General features: G+C 38.9%; 2 protein-coding genes across 11 annotated transcripts in view; both read right to left on the bottom strand.

The window, feature by feature from the left end:
• Positions 1-859: 859 nt before the first annotated feature.
• eif4ebp1 (eukaryotic translation initiation factor 4E binding protein 1) lies at positions 860-5455 on the bottom strand. The gene is made up of 3 exons (XM_077522929.1): positions 4994-5455; positions 1602-1790; positions 860-1371 (listed from the first exon to the last, which is right to left on the bottom strand). Exons 1-3 carry the CDS (start codon positions 5127-5129, stop codon positions 1340-1342), a joined length of 357 nt encoding a protein of 118 aa, XP_077379055.1. The 5' UTR covers positions 5130-5455; the 3' UTR covers positions 860-1339.
• A 1054-nt stretch (positions 5456-6509) lies between these two features.
• ank1a (ankyrin 1, erythrocytic a) overlaps positions 6510-14701 on the bottom strand; it is a 109571-nt gene continuing 101379 nt past the window's right edge. For 9 of the 10 annotated variants that reach the window (XM_077520821.1, XM_077520829.1, XM_077520823.1 and 6 more), the window contains 3 exons: positions 13952-14098; positions 12104-12205; positions 6510-9179 (listed from right to left, as the gene is read on the bottom strand). In XM_077520821.1, the coding sequence (XP_077376947.1) occupies positions 12131-12205; positions 13952-14098 (222 nt within the window). In that variant the 3' untranslated portion in view covers positions 6510-9179; positions 12104-12130. The remainder of the gene's footprint in view (positions 9180-12103; positions 12206-13951; positions 14099-14701) is intronic. The other variant, XM_077520822.1, reaches the window with a different exon arrangement.

Genomic DNA, 14701 nt, shown 5'->3' with positions numbered 1-14701 from the left:
CTCTTTTGTTGATTGTCATCACACATGCTGCCTGCGATGGATCAATGTGGGGAAGGGAAAAAGAAAAGAAAAGCAGTAGCACGTTTGTTGACATGAGGGGGTCTCAGGAAGCGGAGGTGACAAGGAGAGAGTTGAGGCCAAATAAACAGGCCAGTGCGGGGGGCACAAGCGTCTGGATGCGGAGGCTACTGTGGAGAAGGACAGGACGGACTGGAAGCCATCACATGAAAGTGTCCAATCCACACCTCGCGTCCAGCTAGACGAGCAGACAGATGTCTTCTTGCTCGGCTGACTCATCGACATGCAGTCATTATTTGGTCGTCACATACAGTTCAATGTGCCCATTTATACTCAAAGTACAAACATTTTTTTTTCTGATTTAGGTTTTGCAGATGGAAGACTGAAGATATGATGACCAGTTGTCCCAATACTTTTGTGCATATTGTGTGCAGACAGTAAAATCAATAAAACTAGGTCAAAATAGATAAATAATGGAGGTGAGAAATGCAACACTATAACACTGGTAACACGACAGTTTCAAAAGTTCGAAATGACTGAGCTCATTTTGTCGAGCTGATACGACGGTAGTAGGAGTTAGTTGCCCTGCAAGTGTATATTGACCTTTTTTCGGCTCAGGCTGCTGACTGAGTTTATCAGCCGGTTGGTGTTGAGCTCTTGGAGGAATTCTGCTGATATGACTTGTGTGCAGGAGACCTTGCAGTCTCCCAAACATGTTTTTGGCTTTTAAAAACAGCTGCTTAAAAGTTGCTCTTGGAGATGGTGCAGCCACATTGAATGAGAATGAAATCTGCAAACGCAGATTACAAACACACAAAAATATACAATATGCACAAGAATGTAGTATTCAATTGCATTTTTTTAATGTTACAAATTGAAAAATCAGATTTAAATGGCACTCTTTTAGAAATGAGCCTGTTTTGAAGTCCCAACATCACAAGACATAATAGCTTGGACATTTCAAGGCAGTATCCGAACGCATGTGTGGAAATTATTGCATATTGTGGGACAAATTATTGGGGAATGGTCCCTTTCATTCTGATTGTCTGATAGCTTACAGTATGCTAACATGCTTGTTGGAAAGTGAAGCTTTTCAATTTGGAGGAAGGCACACTTGTTTGGAGCCTTAAGGCAGATATGGATTCAATCATAAATTTGTCCTGGGTGAAATGAATAACAATAATAATAATAATAATAATAATAATAATAATAACAATAACATGACTCCATCTTGAGGAAGCAGCCTTTTGGACAAGATGGCAGCCCCCGAAATTCTTTTCACAGCATCTTGTTTGGTCCTTTTCAGCGACTCTTTGACCACTCAGATGTCCATTTCAAACTGCGCATCATCACCTTAAAACACACACAAACACGTTAGTAAAAACCAATTAAATCTTATAGAGTAAACTTGTCATTACAGTCGGGGTTCCTTTCAACAAAATGACAAAACATTACATGTGCACTTCATGAAGATCGTTCTCGCCTTATAGTTTGCATTCATTAAACTCGAAGGTAGCTTTTAATGTTTGCCTGCATGAAGATGTTGCTAATTGCAGAAAACAGAGTCGTTCTGTTGAACATACCATTAGTGTTGCTAGCAGTTGCCCCGCTGTTATTTAGTAGCTCTCCATCGCTGGCCTTCTTTTCATTGGTTGCTGCCGTGGGAGGACTCGTCACACCGGGAATGTCTGGAAGAGCTCGTGGGGGGGTCTTGGCCAGAGGAGAGCTGCGACACCCCAGCAGGAACTTTCGGTCATAGATAATCCTTGTACCTTTAGTGTGGAAACACAAATATATATATTTAAGAAGTATATATATTTTTAAAGTGCTTTTTAATTCATGCTACCAAAACATAAGCCTGTTCTGATGCATTCAACCTTTTGACACCGTTTATCCTATCCCCATTGCCACACTCATCTGAAGGTTATTGCCAAACTAAACATAAAACAAAGAAATTACACAGTCTATTTAATGCAAACATATCGGCTCCTCTACCTGAATGTTAATGTAGAATGTAAAACTCTCTAACCGGCAAGAATATATAAAAAATGAAATGATGAATTGATTGATAGATTTTTTTTTTTTTTTTTTTTTTTAAGAGGCAACACATAGTTTTACAATTTGGGGTTAGAATATGTGCTGCAGCATTCTTGTGTGGAGTTTGCGTGTTATCCCCGTAATTGCGCAACCTTCTTCCAGGAACTTCGGCTTTCCCCATTCCAAAAACATGTTTGGTAGGTCAATTAAGATGTAAATTGTGTGTGCCAGTCATGTCTTTGTCTACAGCACAAAACTTAAAGTCTGTGGACCAGATCCGGCTCGCCACGTCATTATATGTGCATCAGCTTCATGTTCCTTGCTCAAATATCAAAATTGCAAATTGTCATCATTTGTAAAAACAGTGAGATTGCAAAGCATTTTTTTGCTACCACCCCCCAGCCCTTTTAAAATAAATGTAATAATAATTGAACCAACTGTTGTTACTGGCCTCTGATTTCAAAACTAATTATTCAATTTGATGCGTTTATGTAATAGGAGACGGAGCATACATTTGTTTGTGTTTGAAGTCATAATGGCTCTCTGAAGGAAACCATAACTACAATGTGACCGATGAAAAATTTGTTTGACACACACATGGGCCTGGCCTACAGTATATGTACCTTGAAACTGGCTGCTTGCCAGTCCACGGTGTACCTGCCTCTTACCATAAGTCCACTGGGATGGATCACTTGTGACACAAGGGTAAGCACAAGCAGTATAGTAAGTCAGACCCGTCACCAGAAAGAAATTGTAGGGGGGGGCATTACCTTTTTTGGGGGGGGCACACTTTATCAACCTAAATCTAATGTTCATCAGGTTGAACAGCGGCATTGTGACAACTGCAAAAGTGTTCAGATATATTTTCTGTCACTTAAAAGCGGCAGTTCGTTCTGAAATCTAAAAGACAAACTGAAAAAAAAATGTGTAGTTCATTTTGCATTTATTCAACTCAAAAGTTCATTTGAAACAAATCCACTCTTCACTTCTGTAAACAACTATGTCCGAATGAATGACTCTGTGACCCAGCCGCTTCTATCTGGAATTGGCGAGCAGTTGCCTTCATTTGCGTGTTGGATTAGGGCTGTACGATATGGACAAAATTTCCTTTCATTTTTGCCAGACATCTCTATTCTTTGATCTTTGACTCAGCATGAGACTTCACATCATTTTACTTTTTTTATGGTGCCTTCTGTATTTTGTGTTATTTTATTTCTATACTTGTACAGATTTTTTTTTTTTAGTATTTTATTTGCGTGTATACTTATCTACTTATATTTACTCTAATTAATTTTATTTTGTGTTATTTTATTTCACTTGTGTCTACTAAAAGACTCATTTCTATTCCATGCACAGCACTTTGTATGCAGCAATGGCTGTTTTAAAGTGATTTAGAAATAAGGTTGAGTTATGTTGATGATATACAGAAACAACATATGGGTTCAGTGAAAAACTAAGCAGAATATCAATCCAAAACGATGTGTAAAGTGCTGGGTTTTTTTTTAATTAGAACTTAGTGACAGTCATCAACATGAACAAACTTGGCAATAAAAAAAGAGAATTCAACTCACATTGTACTGCAACTGCTTTAGTGATAAATAATTTTATGCTCCTTAGTTGTTGTTGTGTATGTGTGACTGCTTGGGTCTGTTAACAGCATACTGTGTTTTGCTACAATTCATCCGTGCTGTGTGGCTTGACTAATTAAAATAAAAGTTTGACACTCACTTGTAAACGTAACCAGTGGACTCAGGATTCCCATTGATGTCAACTGTGTCATCCTGGATCTAAGTTTGGCATTTGGTGGCTTCCATTAAAGCGGCACGACGTGCTCACTGCTCAGTCTTTGTCCCAGCGCCAGCCGGCAAATGCGCACTATCTACCCGGAAGTAGATTTGGCTAAGGCACGTCTGCAGAGCGCGCGTCTCCCCCCACCCCACCCCATCCCTCCTGATCCTGATTGTCATTGGCTCGCTTAGTTGTCAATCACAGCCAAACTTGAAAGGAGGTATGTGGTTGGCTGGCACGCCATGCTTTACTTGAACCAGAAGGCGCAAGTTTACGTGACTGATAGGACGAATAGTTGGTGAGTCATCTTGCTAGGGCGGGCACGGCTGACTGACAGGGCGGGCACGGACCCCCAAGGCCCGCCCATGGCGACGGGACCGTAGTAAGTTAATGGTTGGAATAAATACAGACTGATTAAGAGCTCACTAACTACCTTTAAAAACTTATTGCATTCCTACTTTTATTCAAGGCTAAAGTTTTTGAATTAAGTAAAATAAAACAACAACTAAAAAGATGGGAAAGGTTGGTTTGGAAGCCGATATTTGTTTGATTAAAGCATTGCTCAAATAAAATAAGCAAAAATACTATTAATTTATAATTGTATTTATGTATAGAGAATCGTTGAATGTAATTTTCTGCCCTAGATACTGACACTCGACGAATTCCTCTAGATAATAACCGGAAGTGACGTCACATCCACTTCGTCAGAAAATCGAGACAGACAGACCATAAATCAAGAAGATAACTCATCCACTACATAATTTTCCACATTATTTGAGGTTGCAGACAATAGGCTACTAAAAGTGTTTGATTCTTGTTGCTATTTTCGTTCTTGCACGGCTGCTCTTCGACTGTCTTGCAGAGTGTACAAAAAAAAACGACTTTTGTGATTAAAAAAAAAAAAATCAATAAAAAAACCCAAACAAACGTAAAAGCTATTAAAAGTTTACTGCTCAATTCGAACCATTTTGTGACGGCAATAAAACGACGCTCTATGCCCCATAAGCCTCAGCAGATAGCATTAGCATAGCTTGTGACAACAAGGTGCACTTTCGCCAAACTAAACCAATGTGCAACATTCGCATGGAAGTCAAAGGGCACACAAATGACCAAGGTGAAGGTGATGATGACGAATACATGCTGTACGTACCACCAGGAGTGGTGCTGAAAGCGGTGCCCCCGGGAGTAATGGAGTAATCTTGCGGCATGTGCTCGGCATCGTGGATGGCCACCCTCCTGCTCGTCGGGATGGCCGTAGCATTGCTCGTCTGGCAGTCGGTAGACATGTTCCCCAAACAATAACACGTTTGAAACTAAAGTGGGATCGATCTAACTAAATAATCTGGTTCAACGCAAGAACACCAGGACAGTTGATCTTCCGACACCACGCCGTGCCTCACATACAAGTATTCTCGCATAAACGCAAATAAAGACCTGATATCCTGAAGTGCAAATAATTGGAATGCGTATAAAAAAAAAAGTCACATATCAGCAGACACACGCACACGGGATGTTCAGGTTCTTCTTTGTTAAAAGGACCTGAACACGTCCCCTCACTTGCACACACACAAGGCAGACAGTAAAGTGGATACGGTGAGTGTGCATCGCCCTCAAGTGGCCAACAACCATTACTGCACTTAATGGCGATAAAACGTTGGTTTGCCAACTGCTTGCTAATAAACTTTAGAAGGATATCCTCTCATACACCCAATTTTATATATTTTTTCATATAGGCTACATCTCTCTTATATACAGTAAAACGGTCTTATTATATATATATATATATATATATATATATATATATATATATATATATATATATATATATATATATATATATATATATATATATTTACACATTTATAATTTTAATATATGTTTTATATTTACTCTGTATATTTCGTTTGTAGTTTCAGCTGATATGTAGATCCTCCCACAAGTCCTGTACAAACTAACTTATCAATAGTATTTTTTTGGGTGTTGAACGTAACAGTATTGCATCATATTCAAGGTGCTTAATATTAATAATTAATATTATAATTATTTCATATATATATATATATATATATATATATATATATATATATATATATATATATATATATATATATTTTTTTTTTTTTTTATCAGTATCTTGTAGCTAGGGCTCGGCGATATGGGCAAAAAATGAAATCTCTTTTTTCAGTCATTTAGCACGATTATGATTTTAATCGATTTTAATCTAATAAATCCAAAAAACATTTGTTTACAGGTTTCATGAATTCAAAAATAATCCCTGTGCAAAATGTCCAGACAACAATTATATATACTGAGTCTAAATTTTTTATTTTTATTTTTTTAAACATAAACATAAACGCAACTTTCATTGTTTGTGCTTAAATGCCACAATTAAGTAGTTGGTAGCTATTGAAAACATGTCTTGCAAACCACCCATACAGCATTGGGCAAAATTACAACTCACAAAAACATTTGGATGGAACTGAACATAAGAACAACAGCTTTTAATAATCCAGAAGACAAAACTCAATTTCACGATTTAGCAAATTTTCCACAATTAGATTTTTTAAAATGATGATCAATTAAATTAATTTGATTTATTGCCACGCCCTACTTAGTGTAAAATCAAGGTGCACGATGTGTCTCATTAGAAGGAAAACATACACAAACACATTGCATTTCTTTATTAATTCTGTAAATGTTGAGCTGGTGTACAGAGTAGGTTGTCAACAGATGTTCTTGGACTTGATTGGATTGAAAGATTTTTTTTTTGTTGTACATGTCGACTTAAATTCATGTTCGGTTCCCCATAACAATAATAAAAAAATGCAAACAAAACAAGTTGAAATACCCGCGAGACCCTTTTTAATCCTCAGGTGCAGGCATTACCCAGAAGTCAACAGTCTCTTTGTAGCTACATCTGAAGGTTTGATGCTAAAAGTACATCCATAACATAACTAGAATCCCAGTTGACACGTAAGGGTGCATAGCATTCTAAGTAAATATATATATAGATGTATTCTCATATATATTCATATTTATATATAGCCTTTTTATGTTAAAAACAATTTCTGTGCATGTGTGCATTTGCATTCCTTAGTATTGAGTAATATGCTATTGCGTTAATATCCATCCATTCTAAAAGGAATATACAGTACACGTCTTCCCTAATTTTTTCAATGGAAATATTTTTGCATGTATTGGTGCATGTCGTCACTTCGGTAGTCTCTTCATCAGTAATAAAGTGTCCCTCTGCGTGAAACATAGCAAGACTCCTCCACATTCAACATGTGGAAGCCTTTGAAAGAATATACTGTACAGTATAGGGTAAGGCGTGGGGGAGCGGATTAGGGGTGGGCTAGGTTGAGGGAAAATACTTGTCATCATGGAACCATTGGAGCCAGCGAGATGTTCTGTTGCACCATCAACTGCCTTTTGAGCAGATCCCCAACCCAACCCTGACATCAGTTTGCAGCCCCTGCTTCAAAAACAAAGCCCTTATGAGCAAAACATAAGGGGGGGTGCAGCATTGCACACGTTCTCTTTACCTCATTGGTGTACTGAAATGCATCAACAAAAAAGAAGAAGAAAAAAAAACAAAAAACGTTTGGGAGTTCAAATTAGTGAAACATGTGTGCAATGATGGTGATGAACAACAGCAAATACAGTGTACTTTATACTTTTCATCTAATATAGCATAGAGTCAATACATGAACACATAACAATTACAGTAATACCAAGACTTTACATTCATCTGTGGCTGCTAAAAAACAAACACATAATAGATCCACGTTTATTGCAACTTTTTGTGTAGTCAACACAACCCGATAAAGAAAAGGCTTGCAGGTAGTCAAATGATATGAGATGGCACATTTACCAAAGTGAATCAACTTGGGAATTATCTTTTACGGTGACAAACAAAACAAACAGTGAGCACTTTGCTGACCAATGATCAGCATGAGGACATTTCCCCCCTAATATCCAATAAACGGCCTCTTGAAATAACTTCAAATATGGAGGCAAAGTGATGAAATGTGCAATTCTAATGTACTGACATCATTTGTGAATGGAGTAAAGCTGCAACTAACAGACTGAAAGCCCGACTGCGACCCCGCAGGGATCCTCTCCATGTCATTTTATGAGCGCACTTATTGCTTCCTCAGCGCGACGAGACACGACGACAACTAAACACGCTCACAGTTGTGGCTCAGTCTTTCTTCACAGTGATTGCTGGCCGGCTCTGCTACACGTCCACACACACGAGAGTCAACACATCGACCACCCTCGCCAAAACACTTTTTGCCTCATATAGGGCTGTCTTCCTGGATGTGGGCGGTACTGCTACATTGTTGGGTCAAAACGGGAAGCGGAAGTTGCATTTTCGCTCATAATGATGACAAAAACCTTACAAGCGACCTAACTCCTTTAGATTATCTATAACTTCTTATTGCGGGAAGGTCACAAACGTCCTCCTTCAAAATGTCGAACCCTTTATGTGTTAGGGGGGGGGGGGGGGGGGGGGGGAAAGCACATGGAGAGCATGAGAATAGGTCACATTTGTATGTTGCTGTCCACATGAAGTCTAATTGAATAATACAGTATCAAATCAGATTAAGTGGGAGAAGAGGGAGGAATATCATAGCAGCATCAGTGGGATGTTATGCAACAATACACGTTACTGTAGTGCATACCATAATATGTACAAGACACCTCCTTAAGTGATGGTTGTAGGACTGTTAGTTTCCAATTTGTAGTGTTGCTTTTCAGTGTAAAAGAGGTTAGAGGTCGCCTCTACATGGAACTCTACTGTTGCCGTTTTTGCTCCCACTTTTTGGAGTTTCCTGGTTGGATCACGTTTCCCGAATGGATCACACGTAACTCCCCATTACACACCTGTATCCACACAGCCGAATTTCACCAGACGCCCCCGTGCCCCTCCCCGCCGCCCCCCTTTTCAGTATTTGTAGTTAAAGACAGGCCATGCGGCGACAGTCGCTCATGCTGACATAGACAACAGGAAGCATGTTTTGGGTGCTACTTTTTTGTCCGTTTTGTTTTATAGGAAATCATGCTTCTAGTTTAGTAGTTTGTCCTCATGTTTTTTTTTTTTTTTTTTTTTGAATTTTTAAATTTTTAGTTTTTTAAATAAAAAAAGATTGTTAAAAACTACAATTATCTTTCCATTATGTGCGACAGCAGTGATTTGGTGCCATTCATTTCCTTTGTCTGCCTTTTTTTGTTTGTTTGTTTGTGAGTGTTCTTCATTTTGTGTCAGCTGCTGCTGGTCATGTGTCCATGTAGGAGGTTTTGGGGGATGGGCTTGACTCCTGCAGAGAACTCTAAGGACAGAGGAACACATGCTCATTTAGGACAATCACCATTTTCCCCACACCACATTATTAAATGCTAACAATGGCTAGTTGGCATGCAAGCTATGTTGGCTGAGCTTTTAGCGTCACAAACATGTACAGTGAACCACTGCAGCCCTGCCGTAATAAGGATATTATTTGAGATGTGCCTTGTTGGTCGTGACCTGAGCCCTGAGCCACTGTGATGTCATTTTTGGTCGACAGCAAGTGGCAAAATGGCCGCCTCATGATATGGATAAATACGTGTGGATTTTGCTGCTTAATTCAAATTCCACAAACTCAATTTTAATCAGAATCATACTAGTGGGGGTGCATACAACATTTTGTAAAAAAAAAATAAAAAATAAAAAATAAAAAATAAAAAATGATGATGATAATAATAATAATAATAATAATAATAACACATAAAAAATGCGGGTCCTTCTGTTGTGTGCGACTTGGCCTCAGGGGGCAGAATAATGAAGTCATGCACACACAAAGATGAGTACTGTAAGTAAGTGAAATAGTAAATTGCAGAAATAGTCTTTTTTTTTTTTTTTTGCACAGGTTAAATAACAGAGACGCCTGTGAATGTTATGCTATTAGTCTACAAGCGCAACTCCCATCAATAGTTCCTTGACAGCAAGATACCATTGGATGGCACCAAAGCAATAGCACAAAAATAACTAACTAAATAAATAAATAAATAAATAAGTAAATAAATAAATAAAATGCTAGTTTCACAGCAACGAATAATGTATGTAAAAATCTATGACAAGGTGTGGGTTCACTATACAAGTCGTTTTATGCAATAAAAAGGTGCCTATATGACATTTAACTATCCTCCATCTAACATTGCATTTGATATACTGTTACAAACATTTGGCAAGTGGCTGCTAGAGCTTGTTAAACATCCAGCTGTCATTTCCATACTTGAAATACCAACAACCTAAGGAATGCAATGGCCCCACTGTTGGAAAGGGCAACGACCTCACGCTCACATGTAAACATGCATGCACGCATGCGAATAGGAACGCACAAGTATGGTCGCTTTGACCTTGACAGAAATATTTTTTAGTTTGTTGTTCTCAAATGGTCACAACAAGCACAAAGGAAAACATTTGTAGGCTATTGTCACTGCATGGTACACATTTGTACAGTATAGTGTTAGCCTAACACTAGATTTTCGGTTTAAATGATCTTATTCATAGCAGTCATTTTGACGTCATAAAAGAAGAAAAATACCAGGAGAGATAGAAGTATTGCCAAGATTACTAAATATGGTTCAATTGTGTTGAGTAAGTGTAATATTACATCCACTATATTGATGTATCGATTTATATTTCTACGATTCATCATATTGATCTGTGCTTGACAAGTCAGACTGTCGGACGATAAAATGTTAATCTAAAATTGTTTTAAAAGGTAATCAATCGATCAACTAGAAAATAACATATTGGATTTACAAGGGGCAGACTTGATATGAATGCTGATATGGATTGATTATGTGTGACTGGCCTGGTGCACGTTGAAGCCTTTCAAGTGCACTTAGCTTAGCTTGCTAGCTGCTAACATAGAAACGTGTTTAGGATCAACATAGATCAAGTGTGAGTGTAAAGAGTTGTGATTATTGTGTGAAAACATGTAAAGTAGAAATGATGAGCGACTCGGTGTTGCTGTCAAAGAAATATTTGTAGCTTTTGGAAGAACGACAGCAAAGCATGGAGAGGAACTTTGTCATCCAGTGGATGTGGGTTTGTTCACTTGTTTCCTGCTTTGTTTATATGCATGTTTTGTTGAATCCCAATTAATAAATTGATCAATAATTATTTGGTAATAAGTGCCTTGGTAAAAATAAATGAATGAGTAAATAAATAAATAAATAAATAAATAAATAAAATGTAGCCTTGGTAATATAAATAGCTAAACAAACAAATAAACAAACAAATATAAATAAATAAATAAATAAATAAATAAATAAATAAATAAATAAATGTGTTAGGCAACCTTTAAAGTTTTCAGGACTCATTTAGCAGGTTTTAAATGTGAAGAGAGATTTAATAAACAAGAACAAACAAAAAAACACATTTTCCCCACAATGAACATTAGACAAACATAACATTTTTTTCATAATAGCTTCTCTGAATGCAAAAATATCCCCCCCCATCTCCATTCACAGGACACTCCATTAAAGGAGAAGTCAATCCCAAACTTTTCTTTACAACCAATCACAGCTCAGCTTCAGAAAACAGGTGAGCCGCGATTGCCCCCTAACGAAGCAAATGTGATGTCATTTTCAGTTGACAGCAAGTGGCAAAATGGCCGCCTCCTGGGCTCCAGGTGGTGGAGTGGAACCGTCACTTGCCTTTGGTGCCGGTTGGTGCGGGTTCACTCCTCCGCCTGGGAGACCTATATGAGTGGTAACTTAAAAAAAAAAAAACCTCCTCAAAAAAAAATAAAATGGCCGCCTCCTGAGATGGAGAAAGACGGGTGGATTTTGCTGCTTAAGTCATATTCCACAAATGCAACATGGATCATATTAATTATACAGCATATTGTAAAGACAATATTAGGGTTGACTTCCCCTTTACGTACACATGCACAATAATCAAACCCAACATCATATAAATGCTTCTTATAAATGCAATATTTGCGATATTGATTATTGATTTTAATGTTATATACTACTCATATTGGATTGCATTAACTTGTGCAGGTGTACCTAATAAAATGTCCTTTATCAAAAATCATATTTTAGGTTACACTACTCATCCTTCATCCTTCCTCACATTGCAGTAGCATTAGTGGTGAAGTTAAAGGTACATTCAGTGGCATTTAATCCACAGATGAGCATGGATTAAATGGTCTCGCCCAGCACACGTCATAACGAGGCGCACTGTGGGTGAGTCCCGTACCTGCGGGAAAGCAGCGCTCAGCCTGCCTCACTGCTTAACTCTCCGCAGGCTGGCACATTTCACTATCTGAGCACCTTTCTTCACAGTATCCACAGTATCGGGCTACAGTCGGAGGAAGAGATGGGATGACAGGGGCGGAACCAAAGGTGGGAGGGGATATTAGTGAGGCCAAAAGTTGAGGGAAACCAGGGAGGTAAAAAAAAAAAGAAGAAGAAGAAGGAGGATGGACAGAATAAGAAACAGTCAGAGGTGAAGAAAGGGGGAGAACAAAGAAATGATATACACAGATATAAATATATAAACAGGCAAGCAAGGACAGAAGTGATGGCTGGCAGCTGGAGATAAGAACCATGTGTGGACTGGAGAGATGAAGGGTGGAGTGACAGAGCACACAGTCTCACTTGAAGTACCACAGACTTTAATGATGTCACGTTTGTCAACATACAGGACAAACATGTGAGGTAGGTGCAGTTTTAGTGATTGTTACAATAGCTGGAAACTTGAAGAGGGTGACTTGTGAGCATTAAAGCTGGAGTAATGACAGCAGCTGAGCACGTCTGTTGCACTTACATGCAGATCACAGCGGAACCTCCGAAGGTGAACGCTGGCTTAAAATGTGCGACTCTATGGAGTTCAGGAGAAATATGCCTCAGATGTCAGACGAAAACGACACTGCCTAATGTCAACAGGTGTGGTGAGAGGATGAACTTAACATGACATTTTCTGATTGAAAAACTAGAAGCACGAGTGGTGGGTAGCAACCAATGATGACTCAGGTTCAGAAAACAAGTGAGCTGCGATTGGTTGTTAACTGAACATTTGATGTTGAACAACAACATCTTCAGTCAACAGTAAGTGGCAAAATGGCCGCCACCTGAGATGGATAAAAACGGGTGAATTTTGCTGCTTAAAGGGCAAGTTAACCTTAAACATTTCTTGACAATAATATGTTATATGTGACCTCACTAGTCTAAACATGACATTCTGATTTATATTACATTTGTGGAATGTGAGCAGCAAAATCCACCCGTTTTTATCAGTATCAGAAGGCAGCCATTTTGCCACTTGTTTTCGAGTGAAAATGACATCACAGTTAAGCAACCAATCACAGCTTAGCTTCAGATGAGCTGTGATTGGTTGTTGCCTGAGCCCTGAGCAACTGTGATGTCATCTTCAGTGGACAGCAAATGACAAAATGGCCGCCCCCTGAAATGGATAAATACGGGTGCATTTTGCTGCACAACTCATATTAACGCAATATTAACCAGAATACTTAGACTAGTGGGGCTGCATAGAAGATAATGTCGAGAATTTTTATTTATTTATTTATTTTTTTCCCCATGAAGGCCAAAGCAGATATTAATCATGGTATTCTGTTTAGACTATTGCAGCTGAATAGAACATATTATTTGTAAAGACAATTTTTTGGGTTTGTCTTCTTGTTCAAAAGTTAGCATAGGCTCCACCTGAGGACAAACGCTCTACAAAATGGATGACTGGATGATTTGGGGGGAAAAAAAACTCAAGATGTAATTCAACCAGCATTACAGAATGGATCGAGTTCAACTTTGGAGGTTCCACACTTGTCCATGACACGCTTCTTCTCTACTGCTTTTACAATCATCATCATCATCATCATAGTGAAGCTCATGCATGTTAAGCTTTTTTGCTGATCTTGATAAGACCCGATTCAATTCAAGAACCCACTCAAGCCTCACCAAGATACATGATGTCAATCAAAGCGCCACATCAGATGACTGCATCATCTGATTCGATTCAGTCCATCTGGGCTAAAGGGGAGGGGAGGGAGGGGTTGATGACAGAAGTGGCTGCAGATCAGAAGCCCACCTTGCTGCTTTCCCGGCCCAGGATGGCGTAGCTCATGAACTGCTCGGCGTCCACCTCCAGCTCGTTGGCGTCCTGCAGAGAGCCGTCCACGCTCACGTCCTGAACGCCGTCCTCGCCCTTTCCTCGGCGCACGACCTTTCGCACAACCTGACACACGCAGGGGTGGAGTTGGGGGTGGGCCGCACACATTTTTCACAATTTCTTTTTCATAATAGCTAAGATGCCCCATTTCGATAAATGTCATTAATCCCTAACGAAGCAGTCATCAATATACTTGCAAATTAAAAAATAAACCATGATGATAATAAAAATAATAAAAAATATTTTCTTAGTTTTTATTCTGACTGGCAGGGAGAAATCACAGTGCTGTACTTGTCACGTTTCAGTTTGTTTGGGTTTTTGTTTTATTTTGGTGAGTGTTGGTTGTCTGGTGTTCCTGTCTTCTTCCCCAGTCTCGTTATGGTTAACCTTGTCCACCTGCTTGTGTCTTCCCTTCCTGGTGTGTATTGCTGATTGGTTCCCCCTCCCTGCTGTGTCTCCCAGGTGTGTCCTGTTATTGTCATTAGTGTTTGTATAAGGGAGTGGTGTTTGTCTCACACGGGTGTGGGAGCATTGTTTGATGTTTGCTGTTTGAAGGCCTGCATGTTTAGTCACAGTGGTGTCTTTATTGCCAAGTCTACCAAGTCTGTTAACGCCAAAGTCTACCAAGTCTGTTAACGCCAAAGTCTACCAAGTCTGTTATCGCCAAAG

This window comes from Festucalex cinctus, chromosome 5 (genome assembly GCF_051991245.1).
Source record: "Festucalex cinctus isolate MCC-2025b chromosome 5, RoL_Fcin_1.0, whole genome shotgun sequence".
NCBI lineage: Eukaryota > Metazoa > Chordata > Actinopteri > Syngnathiformes > Syngnathidae > Festucalex > Festucalex cinctus.
The sequence above is the reverse complement of the archived record's forward strand: the minus strand, read 5'-3'. Positions and strand labels throughout refer to the sequence as shown.

What these genes read in the sequence shown, in the direction of transcription:
- eif4ebp1 (XM_077522929.1), bottom strand. Translation starts at nt 5,129, where the DNA reads ATGTCTACCGACTGCCAGACGAGCAATGCTACGGCCATCCCGACGAGC. An exon ending in TTTCAGCACCACTCCTGGTG is followed by an intron (nt 1,791 to 4,993) that starts GTACGTACAGCA and finishes TCCACACTAAAG; the next exon opens with GTACAAGGATTATCTATGAC. An exon ending in AACTGCTAGCAACACTAATG is followed by an intron (nt 1,372 to 1,601) that starts GTATGTTCAACA and finishes GTGTGTTTTAAG; the next exon opens with GTGATGATGCGCAGTTTGAA.